This window comes from Oreochromis aureus, linkage group 12 (genome assembly GCF_013358895.1).
Source record: "Oreochromis aureus strain Israel breed Guangdong linkage group 12, ZZ_aureus, whole genome shotgun sequence".
In the NCBI taxonomy this organism is placed as follows: Eukaryota; Metazoa; Chordata; class Actinopteri; order Cichliformes; family Cichlidae; genus Oreochromis; species Oreochromis aureus.
The window spans coordinates 24,722,795-24,742,745 of record NC_052953.1 but is presented as its reverse complement, the minus strand read 5'-3'; the positions used below and the strand labels follow the sequence as shown (position 1 = coordinate 24,742,745).

At 39.4% G+C, this 19,951-nt stretch overlaps 2 protein-coding genes across 2 annotated transcripts in view; both read right to left on the bottom strand.

Moving 5' to 3' along the window:
• Positions 1 to 10,427, bottom strand: part of bin3 (bridging integrator 3) — a 31,026-nt gene extending 20,599 nt beyond the window's left edge. The window contains exons 1-2 of the mRNA XM_031726981.2: positions 10,290 to 10,427; positions 1,786 to 1,834 (exon numbers count right to left, since the gene is read on the bottom strand). Coding sequence (XP_031582841.2) covers positions 1,786 to 1,834; positions 10,290 to 10,297 — 57 coding nt within the window. The 5' untranslated portion in view covers positions 10,298 to 10,427. The remainder of the gene's footprint in view (positions 1 to 1,785; positions 1,835 to 10,289) is intronic.
• Positions 10,428 to 11,154: 727 nt separating this feature from the next.
• egr3 (early growth response 3) lies at positions 11,155 to 19,350 on the bottom strand. The gene is made up of 2 exons (XM_031727018.2): positions 18,857 to 19,350; positions 11,155 to 16,227 (listed from the first exon to the last, which is right to left on the bottom strand). The coding sequence occupies exons 1-2, from the start codon at positions 19,008 to 19,010 to the stop codon at positions 15,149 to 15,151; spliced, it is 1,233 nt and encodes a 410-aa protein (XP_031582878.1). The 5' UTR covers positions 19,011 to 19,350; the 3' UTR covers positions 11,155 to 15,148.
• Between the last annotated feature and the right edge of the window lie 601 nt (positions 19,351 to 19,951).

Sequence of the window (19,951 nt, the reverse complement as noted above, 5' to 3'; positions counted from 1 at the left end):
AGGTTGAGTGGTAGCCATTTTAATAATAAATAAGTAAGGAACCTCCCACACTCATGAAAGCCATGGCTGCTGTTGGTTGGTCGCCTGATACATGTTATCTGTGTATTGCAGAATATAAAAGCTGGCCCCGATGACCTGCATAGTCTCTCTCTTCCACTTCACATGACATTAACTTATTGGTGATCTTTGTGTCTTGGTTAGGTTATGTTTAAAAAATAATTTTATATTTAAGTAAACTTATTGTGTGGACTCCTTCCTTGTCACCTACTTTGAGCCAGTTTGTGACAAATGGGGGATCGTCCAGGATCTGTAGACCCATTGGTGAGATTAAAGTTTGAGTCGGTGTTAATCACCAAATTAGCTTGTGGTCTTGCTAAATGATTATCATACTTTAATTACAGCTTTCGTTGTTTGTTGCTAGACGTTTTCAGAGGAATGCTGTTTGGGAGTGTTCAATTATATTAATAGCAATTTCCGGTGATAAAAACCAGTTTTTCCAAGCATTACTATAGGTGCTAACCAAGAACACTTATGTGTCACCACTTCTTAATTTGTACCTGGCGTAAAATATTTAACTTGTTAGTTTTGTCTGGCAGCTTCGACTCCATTAACTATTTTGAATTGCTGTGAGCTTTGCAGTAGCTTGGTTATCTCTTTGTTGGCATCTTGCATCTTGGACATTTTGGTTAGTGTGGACATTTCTGTTTGGAGTAACATTTTGGTGTGCTACTGTGGTTGATGCTCATACTTTAATTCCAGCTTTGGTTGTTTGTTGCTGGAATTTTTCAGAGCACTGTTGTGTGGGGGTGTGCATGTGTAACTGCAGGCTATGTGATGTTGGGCACTTGTGATGAGATCTGGTGTTCATTTAATTTTTTTACTCGTTCTTCTGAGATTAACTGATTTTCCCGTTGAATTGATCTACAAGAGTAGATTTGCAGATACTAATTGCACTCTTCTGTATACCAGTTATATTACTAGCAATTTCTGGTGATAAAAACCAGTTTGGCCATGCATTACTGTACGTGCTAACCATGCACTCGTACTTGCCACCACTCCTTAATTTGTTCCTTGGGTAGGAAAACTGGATCTGATAAAGTGATGGGTGTCAGCTTGTTCTGGTTGTGTGGTAGCCATTGTAATAAATAAGTTGGGACCCTTCCACACTCACTTCAGGGTAACATAAACTATAGAAAAATCCTAATAATCCATAAAACAGTAACACAACTTGTATTGAATGTATACAATGTTTTTCACTTTTTAAGGTCTTTTCTTAACATAGATATTGCGGTGTACTATAGCACATCATGTACTGCAGAATTATATCATGATACAATTGCTTTTGTAGGTATTGTGATAAAACTGAACTGTTTGTTAATCTGTGACTCCCACAGAAAAACTTTGCTTAAACTGAGAGTTAATCTGAGTTTGGACCTACTCATAAGACAGCTGTCACCATCTCTCCCACGCCATGGTTTTTGCCTAGGATGGCACAGGAAGCTGGAATCCCTGTCTCACAGTTTAAATGCCAGGCCACAAACCTATTATGGTGGAAGTGGTTTTCTCCAGCAAGAAGAACACCCTCTCACTGTCACTTCAAGGTAACCACCTCAGCCCCCTTGAAAGACTTAGACAAATTGACATCTAATAAATCTTTGAGGACGACAGTATTTAGACTACTATTCGTGTGGTCTGTGCCATTCGTGAAGCTCAACAACTACAGCTTTTAAACTGCTGTTTTACCTGAATGTCTGGAAAGAGTAAAAGTTTGTTCTTGTGACTTACAGTTTTAGAGACAATCTGTTTTTTTGGTTGTCCAATCTTGAACGGGATCCTGAAATGAACACGAAAAAACAAGCAATGAGTGATGACAGATACAAGCAACAGGAAATGATTACCAAAAAGGTGAGATTAATGAATGCTTAAATTGTCAACAGTTGCATGATGTCCAACTAAAAGACAGCTCAGGTCTATGGGTGAATTAGTGCCTCTTTTAGATCACTGGCACAGACAATCTGAAGCTGTCAATCCCTGTTCCTCTCAAACATGCTGCCAGTGACATGTACATTAACTTTGTGTCATCACTGATCACATCTGGCTGCCACTGCAAGCAGATATCACTTAACAGAAGTGGTTGTCCCCTCATCTGTGTGATTTTACATGACCCCAACTGGCAATCAAATGCAGATGTTATAACATCAGAAAAATAGCAACCCTTTTCCCCCCCAGACACCTTCATATACCAGGACTCAAAAAGACAGAGCCATGACAACAATCAACACCAAAACATGTCATGAGGCTCACTGTGTCTGCAATAGTTTCACACAATTTTCAGGATGAAGTACAACTTTTCTTCACTCGGGAAGGAAAAGACACAGAGATTCCTACTCTACTTTCAGTAAAAAGAAAAAGAAACTTGTTTCGTCTTAGTTAAAACACAATCTTTTATCCCCATTTCAAAACCCTTGCCTATGCCTTAATAAGTTGCTGCAGCGCATCAGAGTGCCTTGGATATCCATGAGACAGAAAACACTGCCTTATCATTGTGATTTGCTCTATGTTGTACGTTGTCATTGATGTTGCACTAATGGTCTGAAATCTAAGCTATATGATGGACAGTTGCTACTGACAGGCAGGGTGAGGCAGCAGCTGTGTCAAAAGAAAGGTGTGTAGACTAATGAGATGGAAAAGTGAGGGTGTGATGTAGGACCTTATTGTGCAACCAGGGAAAGCTACAGATGTGTCGGGAAGATCCTTTTGACTACAGCTAAATCACAAAACTCAACATCGTCAAAAAAAAAACTGTATGATTAAGCCTGGGGAAAAAAATACATTAAAAAAAACAAGTTTCACTGGTGGCTTAGGAATTACATTGATTTTGACTTTCTGGTACTTGATATTATAACAAGGACTTTGACCTGGTGACAACCTTTTTTTTTTTTGTAAAAAAAACGAATAAAACCCAGTTACAAATCCCTGAAAACATTTTGCTGCTTTCGCTCAGGGGATTAGTTTCACCCACTATGTCACTACTTGGTTGAGCCAACATGGAAAAAAACCCTCAGAAATTACTCAGCTTCATCTTATGTGACTCACCTTTCTCCGATGAGGTGAGAGGTACACTGTAATGTCAAACTACGTGCATTACATACCCACGTACCTGTCTTTGAAACTGTTTGGGATTGTATACCCAAAGCACAACAGCTGGAGATTTAAACACGGAGAGTTTTAGATCGGTGTTCTCCCAAAGTTAAAACAAGAAGAAACAGCCTCCACACTGCCAAACTACCTCTTGTAAGATCAGTTAAGATGTAAGACAAAACAAGCATAAAAGAAGCAGCTCAGCCCAGTCAGACTGTATAAGAAGAAATCAGCAGAAAGTTTATGACTTAAACCACACATTAACTAGTTTTTAGCACATACTACATATCCCATCTATTAATATAGTTGAACATACATTTTGTGATGATGGTTCTATTTGTTAATGCAATCTTTTGTTCTGCACATGCATTTACAACCAGTGATCTGCAACACTTTTACTTTGAAGTCTATGTGTAGAATTAAGCTACAGTTTAGGCAGAACTCAAAACTTAAAAAAAGTAAGTCCCTACAGAAATGAAAGATACTAATCAGTTTTAATCAGTAATAGAAATAATAAGAAATTAATTAATCAGAGAGATTTTAGTTTTTCTTTGTTGCCATTTTTAAATATGTTTATACATTTTTTAGGGTGCATGAAATGACTGACTGATCTTACGAGCTGCATGCCTTTAATGTAGTTAGTCCTTAAACCAAAAGTTTAGGGAACTGATTGGAAACTTTTCTGCCAACATTGCCCAACATTCGGAAGCAGGTTTTGAGTTTGTTCTTATTTAATGGGTGTGTCAAGATATAAATCATGACATCCACAGCAAAAAGACAACAGAAGGGTATTATGCAAGAGTGCTGTACAAAGGAGAAGAGGTACGTATATTTAAATGTTTGCTCTAAATGCCCTTGGGGTTTTTTCAGTTTCTCTGCAGCTTGGATCCAAATGTGCTTATATCAAGCGGATCTGTTAAATTGTCACTATATTAGTGTGAATTTTCCCTTTAATGTATCAAATGACACACTTGCTTTGGGGGGAAAAAACTGAAGGAAGCTTGTAACATTATAGATTCAGAATATGTGCACTTCACCAAACAGCCAAAAAAAGTGGTCACTCTCTTCAGCTGCTCATGAGAACTGGCAAACACACCGGGTGAAGTGTGCTTTGGGGAGGGCATTTGCAAGCAGAGGGAGAATGAGAAAGAGGGAGGATGGTAGTCACTGTGAGAATCATTTCTACTGTTTCTTCACACAGCAATATTTCTGTAGGGGCTGTCACATTTAGAAACATTGGTAAGCCCAGTCCTGTGAACTCAGAACTAGCATCTGACATGGCAGAGGACTGGCCAGACGACTGCTAAAAACAAAGAAAAAATGTGCATTACACAAACTCAAATCCACAATTTTCTGAAACCAAATTTAAGCCCAGTGATGACAGGCATGAGTAGAGATATAAATAAGGATTTTTCAAACAACTATCAAAACACTGATCAAATACTGGTTGTTAGTATAGCACATATAGCAGCAGTATTAAAAACATGCAAATTAGCCAGTTATATGGGACAGTCTCGTGATTGAGCTACTGTCGCTGTCTTTCCTATTCAATCCAAGTTTTTAATCGACCTAAGTGACAATAGACCTAAGTGTAGATTATCACTGAAAGACTATGTGTGACTGGCTTTTCAGAAGCCAACCTGTTGGCTAGGTTGAATCCCTACAATAACTCTCTCACTTAGCCAGAGACCCAGGGAAATGGACACCAAAAATTACTTCTATTGATACAATATTTGGTGAGAAAAAGACAGCGTAGCAAGAAATCATTCTTAAAGAAGTACCAAAGCAATAATAAATACAAAATCCCACTTCTGGTAAGAGCGTAAAATTAGGCAGGATGCAGAAATTTGTCAGCTCGGTCTTTAGCCTCAATCTAAAGTGACAGGTTTTATAACTATGCAAAACATATACACATATAACTATGTAATAACATGGATTTAACCAAATAACTGAGGAGAACTGCAGTGGATCATGATTCTGCCCATTCCTTGACCAAGACGCATTTAAACTGGCTCTTTTACACATGCAGCCATTATCAAAAAGTTGGTCATCTCACATTTAATGAGCTATCTAATCTTTGCTGTAATAGAATACACGTCACCGCCATCAACAAAGCACGTAGGCAAGAACAAAGACATAACAGTCTTCTTGATTCTAGACACATAATGCACCAACTGGAGTAACCATTGGCTTTTCAATAAAACTGCAAATGTGTACATCATTAGAAAGATAGTGCATCATTTGACCTCAGATATTCCATGGAGCACAGAGAGCCAGTTGAAGATGCTGGGAAGTGGGATTGTTCTGATGATGACCCTGAAGTCAAACCTCTCACGTCATAGAACCAAGTGTGCAGGCCCTGCTGGAATGCATCAGTCAGCACAGCCCATGAAGGACTCTTTTCACTGGGTGAGCACCCCACTCTTGACCTTGCGGTTGGCGGTGCGTACTGGTAGATGTGTCGTTTGCCAGCTATTGACCAAATGACTGAACTGAATGACGCTATCATGGTTACTACTTACAGTCTTGCCTGAATGACACTAAGAACCTGAAATGTATCACAAGTGAGTTAATATACATACGCGTCATAAGTGCACCGAAAAAAAAGTTATCTTCTTTGCATTTTCTTTAGAATTACAGTCATGAATTGTGAGAGACAAAACATGAATTATGCAAATTTCCTTTTATATGTGTAAAATGCCGCATACAATAAGGGGCTGCTATGACCAACTCCTGTTATTTGTTAAAAAAACAAAAAACAAAACTGTATAGTCACAAATTAGTCATAAGTTCAACTAAATGGAAAATATGCTAAACAAGAGAGAATGCAACAGTTGTGAACATAAATATGTTGCAAATGTGACAATCAAAAAACCAATCAGAAATTCAGAGTGTTTTAGTGGAGTGCTGGTAAATGTATGACATTTAGACAAGGATATCGCAGTAAATGTTAAAACTATGGTGAAGGTAATAAAAAAAATTGTAGGGGCCACAGTTTTGACATAAGTCCTGCCCTTTCTTTATGTCACATCTGGTGTCAGTGTTTATCACTCTGGTTAGAGGATGAAGGGAAACTATCCTTCTAGCCACAAAGTATTGCTCACAATATTTCAAAGACTGGATTATCAAGCCTTTATATTAACGTTCTTAATTACTAATGTCTGTTTGGATTATAATGTATCTTATAAAAATGACAGTCTCTGGAATGACTTTGACACAAAGAACTCGGGGCAAATACTGTACAAAAATTCAGTGTATGGGATGTTTATGTTTGCTCGTGAGTGCCTTGCTTCAGTAGTAATCTTCCACTTCCAGTGTCAAAAGAGAGCAACACTAGCTAAGCATACTGGCTAGCTACTAGCTACAGCTTGGACAATAGCTGGTGAGTGTTTACAGACAAGCAGGTGTCATCAATGCAAACTACAATGCTACACTGACCACCCACTTTTGGCCAAAGCAATTGCAAGGAGGTTCAGTTTGCAATCGATTTCCCCTGCCAGCAACTATTCACCAACCAACTGGGAAAAACACATTTGTCCCTAGCAACTCGTGGTTGGCAGGGCATCACTGACCAGCCTCTAGGCCTGCTGATTTTACAGTGACTCCCAGCAACTTCCAAACCAATCATCGACTGGCTGGGGAATACGCATTTTTCTCGTGTGACCAGTGGTTTCCGACTAGTGTCTAGCCTTGTGTAGCTAGGGCCTTGGCACTTTCTAAGTGGATGGAGAAATGGTTTTAAAAGGAAGCACCGGAGTGTTAAGTGTGACTGTGTGGTAGCGTCAAAAAAGGTTTATATGCTTCGCAGATTAGAATTTTGCAAATCAAGCTCAAATGTCTCAGTCCAAACTCCAGTTTTAACCATCTATAAGTGCTGTCATCTTTCTTTAAAAAAATCATGTAAAGATAATGGTTGAGTGTGAGGGGAAAACCCACAACATTAAAATAATGCAAAATTTCTCTCTTTTTTTCTTGCCTACAAACTGTTTACTGTTTTGCCTTCACAATGATCAACTGCTTGCATCTGAGGCTTTAAGGGAGTTTAATTTAGCCACTCCACCCAATACAAGTAAATACTCAACCTGTGGAAAATAAAACAGTTTCTGACTATGTGTGTCTACAGTTCCTGGTAAAACCCTTAATCAACAAAATAGTTTACGTAAGCAGAATGCTAGTGTTTTATTTCCATCCCTGTAAGAAAATAACTAAAAGATACGAGTATTTCTGGAATATACATAATCGACACTACATTCGCAACAAGTAAAATAAACTTTGGTGGGGGGTTTTCTGTAAACGAATTCAAACAATGGTTTTAGCCAATTAACTACACTCACTGTTTAGGAGCACCCACTTGGTAGACAGCCAACAATAAGTGAACGGGCTCTCCATAGATGGGCTCTGATTACAGTCATTGTACAGGGTACTGCAACAGCCTTTCAACTGTTCTTCTCAAAATTCATCCAGTCGACTTTCACACACCGCATGCTGATGGAGACCCAAGAAAGTAGAGTAACTGGAGTCTTGAGATCACTCCAAAGGAGAATCACTTTGGAGCTCTTTTCATGTGAGATTTCATGATGATATAATCAGTAGGGATATTATCAAAACCAGTACTCTTGGTACCATTCAATATCAAAACGTTTTTTGTTTTCCTTTGGTAGCATATGTATCACATTAGTAATTCTTTCTGAAGTAAAGGGGGAGCATGCAGTTCCAACTGTTCTAGTCTGTCTTTATATGCTGAAGAAGAAGGAAGAAGCCCTAAAGTACAGGAAAAACTACAAATGGGGTGGGGATTGTGGTGGGGCCGGGGTGATAATCGATTTGGAAACCACAATATAAAAAAAGCACTAATAGGCGGCAATGCTAACCCCTTAGTCTCCTACTGGATGTACGTGTGGCATGATTATGAAAATCCTAGGTGATTTCAGAAAAGTTGACCTCTGACCTTGACCTAACACTGGGATTCAAACTTCTCTGAGATTTTTAGAGATGCACCAATGGTATGAATTTGAAAATCCCATGTCACCTTGACCTTGTAATCATGTTCACAAGATTTTGAGAAAACTTGACCTCTGACCTTGAGGTCAAGGTCACTGAGATTTGAATTCATCCAAGATTTATAGGAGTTGAACCTATGCTATTAATTTCAAAATCCTACATCAACCTGTTCTCAAGGTATTGCTTTCACATAATTTTTAGAAAACCTGACCTCTGACCTTGAAGTTGAGGTCGCTGAGATTCAAACTCATTCGATTTTTAGTTACTGCACCTGCAGGGTGACGCCAATACCCCATTAGCCTTTTAGAGCTGAAGGATAAAGGTGTATGGTGTAATAGATATCCCCATGTTGGTGCTTGTTCCTGCATCACCAAACTGATGCCTGTCCATGATCAACAAAACAACTGACTAATCGCACTGTTGTAATGTCACAGCTTTCCAATGTGGGGGAAAAGAAAAACATGCTTTTGTTTATATAAAAACTCTCTTCTGGAGCAAATGTTAGCATTGTAAGTGTTCTCTTTATTACTTTATACAAGATAATAAACATATTATTAAGTAAGGTTACTCATATTAATTTACTGATGATTGCAGCATTAGCTTACTTCTTGGCTAATGTTAATTGAATGCTAAAAGGTCTAAAATCACCTAAAAGGTCCGGCATCCACATCTGCTTAAAGAATTCAAACTAAGTCACTTTAAATTCACAGTAACAACACCCAAAGTATTATCCATCTTACATTATCCTGCAGTGCACATTGTCTTTTTGTTTGAGACAGACGGCACTGCTGTTATGAAATCAACTATGTTACACAGGCTAAAATATTTCCAGTGGCTAACTTGATCATTTTGTTTTGGAATTTCGGCTACCTTGGGGCACTCAGAATCACAAACTTGTGTTTTTCTGTGAATAAAGCATCTGGGTGTCAAAGATGCCTCAAAACATTTGATGATTTCCACAACTTGTTAGTATTAATATATTAGGGATGTCTGCACACTCGCTCATACAGTGGCAAAACGTGATTGTCTGCCAAAAAGTGACTTCCGGTGTTCACTCAAAAAAAATCCTGCCAGTATTTGAACTGTTGTAAGTGAATTGTTGGCCAAAAATCCCTCAAACAGTATCCCTCATGAATGATATTAAGTCATTTTTTCCATATTCTTTATTTATCCATGTTGTAAGTCTCATTGACATTAAAAATGTCTTTTTCAAGAGAGAGCTGGCCTGGAGGCCAAAAGAAATGGGAACAAATATAACATAACACGTCTATGAAGATGTTTTAAATGGCCAAAAAAGAACTGGATTGTTGTACTGGATGTAGTAACTAAGTAGGTACAATAATGCAGTCATAAAGACAGATTTTAAAAAACAGATTATTTCTTTATTTTATGTACAACTCCCTTTTAAATCATCTTGACTGCAGTCTATTTACCATTATAAGCACAGGCATTACCCATAAAACAAAACAAAACACGGAAACATTGGAAATCACTTTTTGGCGATACTTCTGCGAGACACACAAATGAAGACGACACGCATCTATCATTACTTAGAAAATCAAAGTTCACAAAGATCCCAAAAATATGTGTCAACATACCAGCTAGTCACAGCTGATTACTGTCGACCGACGTTTAAATCCCTTTAAATTGCTTCGTCCGACCTGACAACTGACGACACGAAGTTTCCACGGTTAGCAAAAGCCACAACCTAGATTTTATTCAACAGTAGAAACAAGAAGCCTAAACTTAAAAGAGCAGTTAGGTCATTTTTACTCCCTAATTTTAGAGCAACCAGGCGAACTAACTGCTAGCTAACAGATACTGTACAAGTAGCTCGTAAACGACTTTGTCGATCCTTTTTCCTCGAAGTTAACTTTCAACTGTCTGTAACAAATACAGCTTTACGACCACATGTTTTACAGAAAGCGATTTGGGGCAAAGTAGTCTTACGGAAAGGTTACTAGAAGATGTTTTTATTCGTGAAACACTTGGTTTGACACGCTAAAGCTAACTCCAGTTACACTATAGGTGTCTGTGAGCGCTTCCAGATTATAGCCCGAGCCCAGTCGACAAGTCAGTCCTATATTATCGTGAATTGATCGTTTACAGTTATATTTTATTCATAATAATGTAGTCAGGGTACATACCAGCTCATTTTGAGTGAACTTTTACTCCGGTTTCATTGGGTAGTTTTACTATCTTCCGAGTATCACTCCTTTCTACCAGTCAGCAGTCGAGCTCAAAACAGGAAGTCCGGAGCTTAGCCGCGTCTGCTTCCTCTAAGGAAGTTTTGTGGGACACGAACACAGCAGCGACAGAAAAAAAAGCCACTAGGAAGCACATGTAATATAATATCAGACTGAAACGTCGCCTTTTTGTTCTTTTGAGACCAGAGTAAACTGAAGGCAAGTTATATTTTTCTTTATTCAAGTACTTATACATAGAAATAACAAAACAATTGCATTACAACAAACTGAAGTGCCAGGTAAACAGGGGAGCACACCTCCCCATCACAAGGATATAGTAAAATTCATTTCAATATTCAGCTCATCATAAAAGGACCTTATTATAAGGTAATAAAAACATAAAATAGGCTAAAGACATCCACAACATTTTAAACAAGACCCCTTGTTTTTCTTGAACAAAAAAAAAAGCCAACAGAACAGTTATCCCAGTGTGTGTTTCCAATTGTCTGTCTTGCATTGTTGTAAGGTTTATCCCATTTCACCCAATGAGACTTTTTATTTTCATGCATAATAAAGAAATGAGCGCCACCCACTACAGCGTCTGAGGGTAGCACTTTGGAACATTTCCGTGCACATGCAAACATGAGGATACTTGTAATGAAAGGAAACACAACACAACAGAAAACAGTGAGTATTGACTCCATCTGAACACCAGTGTCACTGCCGAAGACCACAAAATCCCTGAAGCCACCCTGTAGTCCATAAGATGACGTGAGTTACCTATAATATCTACACATTATTGAGATCTCTTCAAACATCTTTTTTGTTTTTTTTGTTTTTTCTTTTCTTTAAAAAACAATCCTACAGTTATTAAATGTCATGAATGAGCTCAAACCTAGGACTTTGCCCTAGGCCAGCTTTACGGAGACCAAATCAAACAGTTGCACACAAACATTAGCACAAGGCTGCCTTCAGTTGCAAGCAGAGGGAGGTCACATTTATGATTTGTTGCTCCTGCGGAGTTCTCATCATGTATTGTTTTTGATCAGCCAACCCTGCAACCCAGTTTGGCACAAAGATGGCCGCTGATATTGGCTCAAGTCCAACATGGAGCAGGGGATGAGGCAAATTCCAATTTCAGAGCTTTCAGCTGCCCACTATTGGACAATAGACCATAAAATAAAGAAAGAAAGAAAGAAAGAAAGAAAGAAAGAATTCTTGGAAAAGCATTATTAAAGGTGGTGGGTTTGTTTCTGAGTTTAACAGTCCATTGATGTATGTCTGTACCGTTCACACCTTACTCAGATGGTTGTTCAGAAGAACATGGAGCAGGCTCTATTGTTTAGCCGCTATATTACATTAAGGGAGTGGGATGATAGTGGTGGTGGGGGGTTACTCATTTTTTAGCCACAAAACAATAAATGACAGAAACAGTGAGACTGATAAATATTACGTTTGTAGCTGTAATTAAATGGCTTCATGGAGACACCTTACTCTACATCAATCTTTAACAGAAAGTAACATAAACACAGTTTGTCTCTTGGAGGAGAGCATAACTTTGGGTCAAATCAATTCAAAATAATCCACAGTCTAACGTCAAATTAATCTAGATGAGCATCAGTGATAAAACATTTTGGTTCATGTGCCGTATATATATTCTTATGTGCTGACTCCATGAGGATGTATGTGACAGGACAACGCCGTCGCTCAAACTCCAATGCAATGTGTGAAAATGAGTCGTTGTTACAAAGCCAATAATGTGGCAATACAGATAAGGAGGGGGTTACATAATGTGTCAATCTGCAAAAGTAAAATGTATTCAGGGGTTTGTTTGTTTGTGACATTATATTAGATCACAAAAGAAATCTTTAGATGATGTCCATGCATGTGATAGAATCATTTATCTCAAAACCATTGAATTGCAGTTAGATGGCACAGGGCTGTGTTAACTTTTAGACTATCTCAAAAAGTGCAAGGAGGTCTGTTCATGTAACCACGTAGATGAGTTGAGAAAAGGCTCTCTGAGGCCAAATTAATTGGAAAATAAGTGGACACTTGCCAGGAAGCTCTGCAGTGAAAACTGTAACAGGAAAGGGAAAGTATGGACTTTGGAAGCTCATTTCTGTGTGCACTGTGCTCTCTGTGGCATTGCTTTTCTGAACCTTACTGTTGGCCTTTACATTTGTCTGTTCATATTCTCTTTCAGCCTGATCGCTGTCTTTGCTGACCATTTCAATATTTATTTATTTTTTTTCCCAGCTGCTAACGTTGTTCATGTAAATTCTCCGCCTCACATAAAGCATACTCATTATCAGCCAGAGTGCACAGCTAATAATTTGAAATGTTGTCAAGGTAAATAGCAGGAAGCATGTTTCTTTTTAAAAGAGGACCGGTGTTTGAGAAACGATATAAAATCTGAATTATGCTATCACATGGACAAGGTTATTACTGCACAAATATTTCTTTAACTCCTGTTTTGTTTGCTGAATCCATTACTGATATGTTTGATATCTGGTCTTTTTTACTTGCCTCAACAATAATTTATTTATTCCTTAGTCTTATTTTTCTTTTTAACATGTTTCATTGGCTTTGCCCCAAAGTATAATACATTTATTGTACTGGATAAAATCTTGATATTGGTATGTCAGTTAGGATGTTTTGCATTTGCACCACATAACCATAACACAGCCTTGGAGGGGGGAAAAAACCCCTTTTTGCTTTCCATGAGTAAAGCAAAGCACTATTATCAAACGTGGTTATTGTTATGATATCAATCAATATCACTATAACACAGAAAATATTACAAAATATTTCCTTAAACCATAAAAGGTGTTTCCTTCTGTAAGCACAAATCTAAGTAATTTAACTAAAGAGTCATTTGTGAAAATGATCAGCATTGCACTGTAATATACTTCAAAAAAAAAGATCCAATCATTCGGGCGAACATCTATCTGAGAGCAACCAGTGCCTTTTTTTATTTTAAATACAGTGGGGAAGATGTGCTAATTAAAATAACCGATATTGCTATAATGGAGATACACAATATGTAAAAAAAAAAAAAAAAAATCTTGTCATTTATTCAGAGAACACATTAGTGCTTCCTTAAACCAGTTTCCACTTTAAAGCATACACATGGTGCAGATGCTATTCTTCTTTTTTCTTTTTTTTAATGGGAGATAGCACACCATATTTGGCACTACTGTAGTGCTCCAAAAAAAGTTGTTGTTTTTTTTTTTTTTTGCAATCACCTATGACAACAAAATATTCTGTATTATAACTACATTACTAAAAGCTTTAAGACACATTCTGCACAAGCATTCAGTCAACTGAAAATTCTTGTTTATGCAGACATTTGTATTTACATAGTGTGCATGAAGGCATGCACATAAATTTTATGCACGATTTAATACTGAATTATGGTGCATTTGACATTTGAGTACAAAAAGTGAAACTTCTACTGTAGCTACCTGCATACATATTTGTATTCTGTACAACAACAAAAAAAAACACAACAAAAAAAAAATCCAACATGTTAGTTTACAGCTCAGTTTCTCTGTATTAAAAAAAGATGTAAACATGGATTTGGATGTTTCTCTTTTCCTCTTATGGGATACTGCTCATCATTCGATGACTTACAACCAAGCAGTTTAGTCCTTTTACTCCAAGAATCACAGAGGAGTGGCCCCTGTCATTTTTTACCCTTATTTAGCTTTGCTTTCATATACTGCTGGTTTGCAACCCAGTGCTTATTTAAATAGTTCAATTCGTCTAACTGTGCTCTTAGTTAATTTGATTTATGGGTCGGTGGCATTTGTCATGATTATATTGCATATAATTGCAGAACTCAAGAAAACTGATAAATGAACAGTATTGGTGAGCTTTTTCTAAAAAAGAAAGGAAAAAGAAAGCAACAGAAATTATATCTGGTAACGCCACATGAAGCCACCATATAAAAAGGCAACCCAAAAAAAAAACAGTGTATCACAGTGACTACAAATAAATAAGTATTGGCAAAGGCATCGATTGCTGCAGGCGTGTGTGTACATGTAACAGGACAAGACATCGGTTTTGCGTTGTGTGACCCAGTCAAGTCGTTCTCTAGATCCGACTCAATTGTGCAGGTAAATCTAAATCTGGTGTGTGGTTAATGAATCTGAGCGTTCCTTTAACTCAACGTTTGTGCTAAGCTGATACCACTGCTATGTTTTGGCAAATGTCAGGCACAGTAAAAAGAACAAGGTTGGCTGCATCACCACAATACATTTGGCACATTCCTTTGAGAAAACAACATTCAAAAAGAGGTGGAAAAAAAAAACCCAGAACACAACAAAAAGACAGTCAAGTGCCACTAATAAGGTTTCCATGACGGTACACAAATGTAACCAATTGCACTTTTAAACAGCCTAATAAAATTAATGCATACATCCCCAGACGACTCGCTCCTCATTTCCCTCATAATTCTGTGTGTTTCGACCCTTATCCTGGATTCTGGCTTCCTTCCAATTTAGAAAATTTCATTCAAATTTACAAAAGTGTATCCACTCCAAAACCTATAGATACACACGGTGCCCTTTCTTTGTGTTGGCACTGTGTTACAGTAGCTGAGGCTCTGAGTTGCTTGAAAGAGAAGGGCGTAGCAGCCTTTCCCCTCTTACTTAAACTAAAGGCATCCATCTCAAAAATAGAAGGAACTGAAAAGAGCAGGGGTGTAAAAGAGAGGAAAAGAGTCACCTATTTATCTCATAGCAGACGTGATCCCTTCTTCCTACGTCTCTTTATTGTGTGTGGTGAGGGTCCAGTCCAAGTGCACGTAGTGATGGTCATGACGTTCCCACAGTTGGCCCCCCGCAGGAGCTGGGCGGCGAGCTGTGGCTCCCAGCTGCCCCACTGCTCTTGTCAGCTGGCTTCTTGTCCTTCTGTTTCAGGTGCACCTTTGCGTGTCTCTTTCGCTCGTCGCTTCTGGCAAACTTGCGTCCACAGAACTCACAGGAGAAGGGTTTCTCACCCGTGTGCGTGCGAATGTGTGTGGTCAGATGGTCGCTCCTGCTGAAGGAGCGCATGCATATTCGGCACTGGAAGGGTTTGTGACCCGTGTGGATGCGGAGGTGACGCGTGAGCTCGTCTGAGCGCGAGAAGCGTCTGTCACAGTTCTCTGCCGGACAGGCGTGCGGCCGCTCGTGGACTGGGGTTTTGCTGGGACGGTTGGGGTACTTCCGTGGTCGGATGGGTTTGAGGGTGAGTGTCTGTGGTGGGGGGTGGTGCTGAGGTGGGTGCTGCTGCCCGCCGATGAAACCTGGGTGAATTTGCTGCTTGTCTTTGAATGCTCTGATGGTCTCCAGGGGCGTGATGGGTGGAGGGTTGACTCGGATGGGGTCCATGGTCTGAAAGGGCTTGTGCTCCATCACGCCGACCTCCCCTTGATGGTGGAAAAGGTTGTAGTCTGGGATCATGGAGAAAAGACTGCCATCCATGGAGGCTTTTGATGTGGAGTGATAGTCATTGCCAGGGTAGGCTAGAGGCGTGCTGGTGGCAGGGCTGTGGTGAAAGGAGACCTGATCCTGGTACAGGTCACCACAGGTGGAATAGGCAGGCAGTGGTGGACCATATACCTGCTCCATGTCTGACGTCTGTCCGCCCATGCTTGCTGCGGAGGATGATGTCTGTGTCGTTACTGTGCCGGGTGATGGAGAAACACCGAGGATCCCCGCGCTCACAAGACTGATGATATTGTTATCAGAGCACCAGCCAGAGCCACCAATGCCACCTGAAGGAGGAGTGTCAAAGGCAAACTTCCCCAAGTAGGTGACAGTCTGGCCGCTGCGGTTGGACTGGAAGCTGGATCCATACTGAATCTCCGAGGTTCCTTTCTCGCTTCCCATGCCCAGATCCATGATATTATCTAGATGAAAGCAAATAAAAAACACACATGAATAAATCATCCACGTGACGGCTCATATGTGAATTTGAAACGTAATCATTTGATAAGAAAAGCCTAAGAAAGTAATAACATGGCGCACTCTCTGGAGAAAAAAAAAACAAAACTTGGCTACATGAACTTTAAGCGGCAGTCCTCAAGGTTTGTCCGGAATTCAGATGTTATGCATACCTGTGCAACAGACAACAAACGATGAAAAATGAAAGAAGTCCCATAGAGTTCATAAAGAAATGTGAACGCTGTCAGACCTGTAAGTTAAGTGACTGACTCCTGCATCTGAGAGAAGGGTGTCTCTCTCTCGCTCCTCTCTCTCTCAGATCCCACAAGCTCTCATAAATCAAGACCTAAACACCCCCTTTGATCCAGTCATTGTGTCCCTCAGGAGGACAGCCAAACTGAATGGCAAGATTTGATTTCTTTACAGCAGGGAGGATTATAAAGGCAGACGCCACATCCATCACGCTCAAGGATTCAAAACACATACGCAACAAAGAACATCTGGGAGGAAATTTACGTGTTTCCTATCCCATTTCACAAAATTTCCTTGATATTTTCTATCGCTCACACTTCAACCCAGAACGAACAGTCTCTCATGCACATTTGACTTTGTCAGAAGACGCCTTTAAACCCACCAAATACAGATGTACTTAATGGGATACATATACACGTGCTGGTTATATACTCTGAAAATTAAATGTGAGACTTTATTTTTTTTGTAAATTGAAATTCTCTCTTTGCCAGCAGTTAAAAAAGACGTCTCTTTTCATTTATATTTTCCCTCCCAGTAATTACAGCCTGCTGGAATTTGGCTGAAAAGAAAAAATTCTGTGCATTGTGCACCATACCATTTAACACATGGAGACTTGGAGCAAGCTATATTTTTCTATGACATTTAGAAAACAAGTCTCAGTTTATGTTAATTATTATTATTATTATTATTATTATTTTTTAACTCTAAATCTTTTCAAGGTATTTTGTGTTTAAATAGAATGAGTGGCATTAATTAAAATCACCACTCTTTTCTTATAGGTCAGATTTGAAGAGCATAGCACACACCTGCTCCACCTGTAAAATCACAGCATAATACGTTCAAAATGTACTTTTTAAAAAATTTGTATTTTACCCCAAATAATAAAAACAGGAGGACAAAAACAGACGGACCTATTGTAAATATATGGCTTACAGTTTACTGGGAGAATTTCAGCAAGAGGAGAGGTTTAAAGTAGCAACACACACTCCTGTAATCCGCAAGATCTTTTTTTTCCTTATTAAGTTTCATTCATTTTTTTAAACGTCCCAACCAAGGTCTCAAAATATATTCTACTGCCGTGTTAAAACAAAATAATAATAATAATAATATGACACACGTATGTCATAAACTTGTATTTATTCCATTTTTTTTTTTTTTTTAATGTCAAGTGTAACACCTGGCGCTTGGATAATTCAAAGGCACACCTTTGAGATAATTGAGGGGGAAATATTTCAGTTTAAAATGAAACTAAAGATCTGATTTAATCTGTGAACAAAACACCTGGAGAGGAAATAAAAAGAAAAGAGAGTCGTGGATGAAGTTGTGCACGGCGCAGGTAAATCAAGGTCACGAAATTAAAGGTGGAAACGTGAAGTTAAATATTTGATATTTTTGGTGGATCGCTAATCCATCATCTCAGAGGGTTAAAGCTGTACAGCGAGGGATTGATTTAATGCCAATCCACGACACTGAGCCGAACAACAAGTCGACTTTAGGTAGGCGTCTGAATTAAATATAAATATGTTATCCCGATTTAGACTACGCGATAAATCAGTTAATATATCCGGCCTTGCCATTCACTGAATATAAGCAGGTTCACGGGCCTGACGTCTAAACGTGTTTCATATAGGGGGGGAAAGCGGCCACACACGCCTACTGAAATCTGACATGTTAATAGAGTTGTGAATGAGAGTCATTGTCTAAAGTAGTTGACCCATCTTTGCGGGATATTAGATGAACAAATCGGTGACAGTGGAGTTTGACCACATAGGCCTAATTAAACACATTTTCCCTCAGCGTAAAGATCTCAGATTCAGTCACGGAGCCGTGCGCGGTTTTTTAATGGACTTTGCGCAAATTAGCCGTTTTCCACTCACACAACCTTTCACATCCAGACATTTCCTCAAACACGCCTCAGCTTTGTTGAATTAAAGCCACTTTAAGCTACGCATCGCTACTTAAATGAAACACATGAGCCGATGTTTTAAAAGTTTTTTTCTACGCGTGAGTAGGCAGCAGTTGGCTTTTTCGGGCTGAAATCCTGGCATCTCGGCTGTACGGACAATGGAATTATGATAACGACAACATTAAAAACACACACGATCAACTGAGTGGCATTTTTTGCGTAGTCTGTCTAATGTAAAGAGGGCGATGTTCACCTGAACCCTCGCAAAAAACAGAAAAAAGTCCAGGTTAGGATTGTGCCTTTGTGCGCAACAGCCTAAGCACAAACAGGTGCTCCAAAGCCCCGAGACAACTGTTGCCGTCCGCGCGCATCGCAGTTTGAACCACTTTTCTTAAAACACACACACACTCTCTCTCAAAAGTAGATCAAGGTCTTACCTGTGTTCATCTGTGAATAGTGATTAATGGATTCCGTACTGGTGAAAATATTCATAGACGTCGGGATGTCCTCTTCTGGGTAGAGACTGTCAGGGATCGTGTTTATTAAACTGCTCATGGTAAGAGGGATCTTGTCCGCTAGTTTCCCTGTCATAGCAGTTATATTCAGTCCGACATTTATAAAGGGCAACGCGCAGGTATCCCAGACAGTTACAGAAAAAGAAAAAAACACCGGGTGTTCTCAAAGTGGAAAACACAGGTGTGGATCTGGCGTGAAAAAAAAGGAGAGAGGAGCAGGAATGAATCCTGTTGCTGTAGCTATCCAAGTATCCCGCGGAGGATGAGCAGCGCCGGTTATCTCCCCCTGTGTGATCACAGGCTATTGTTGTTATTAATCTGATCACTGTGGAAGCTGATGGGCTGCTTGTGGGGGAATTTGAAGTCTGTGAATCAATGGAGGAGGTGGTGGTGTTGGTTGCACAAGAGCAGCTCTACTTGCTCTATTGGAGCTGGATAGGGGACTCCAGTCTGCCCGTATTAAATAGGGGGATGGAACATTTGTGTGACGTAGATGACCATATATGGACATGGGCGCCTAGCGCTAGGCTCTCCGCTCGTCAGTCGGTGGAAACTACAGTGGAGGCAAAAAGGCTCCGACAGACAGATAGCTGCAAAGTTTACAAAATCCACATGTCACATCCAGCTGCGTCCTTCTTCAGGAAGACCCGCGGCTCTCATGTGTTCCCGTCCTTGTGGAAACATTGCAATGATTCAGCAGTACTTATCTTTATTGTCAGTCCTCATGTGCATTTATCAGGCACACAGCCGGCTAGTTATGCATGTGTGTGTGTGTGAGAGAGTAACAGAGTGTGTTGTGGCTTTGGGGATTGTTGCTGAGACAGTACACTGCTTACTATCACAAGTTGTTTCTTAACATTGTGCCCAAACTAACCAAATAGTGAAAAAAAAGTATTTTTGTTGACCTTACTCCCAGGCCTGTTTTTTTTTTTTCTTTCAAAGCTAAAGGCACAAACTTGAATATTGAAAGTGTAGGTGCTCTGCATTGTCTCGTGGTGATCATGCACACACACACAC

Excerpts from the sequence above, each read along its gene's own strand:
- egr3 (XM_031727018.2), bottom strand. The coding sequence starts at position 19,010 with ATGACAGGGAAACTAGCGGACAAGATCCCTCTTACCATGAGCAGTTTA. Across the intron at positions 16,228-18,856 it reads CTATTCACAGATGAACACAG|ATAATATCATGGATCTGGGC; the intron begins GTAAGACCTTGA and ends GCTTTCATCTAG.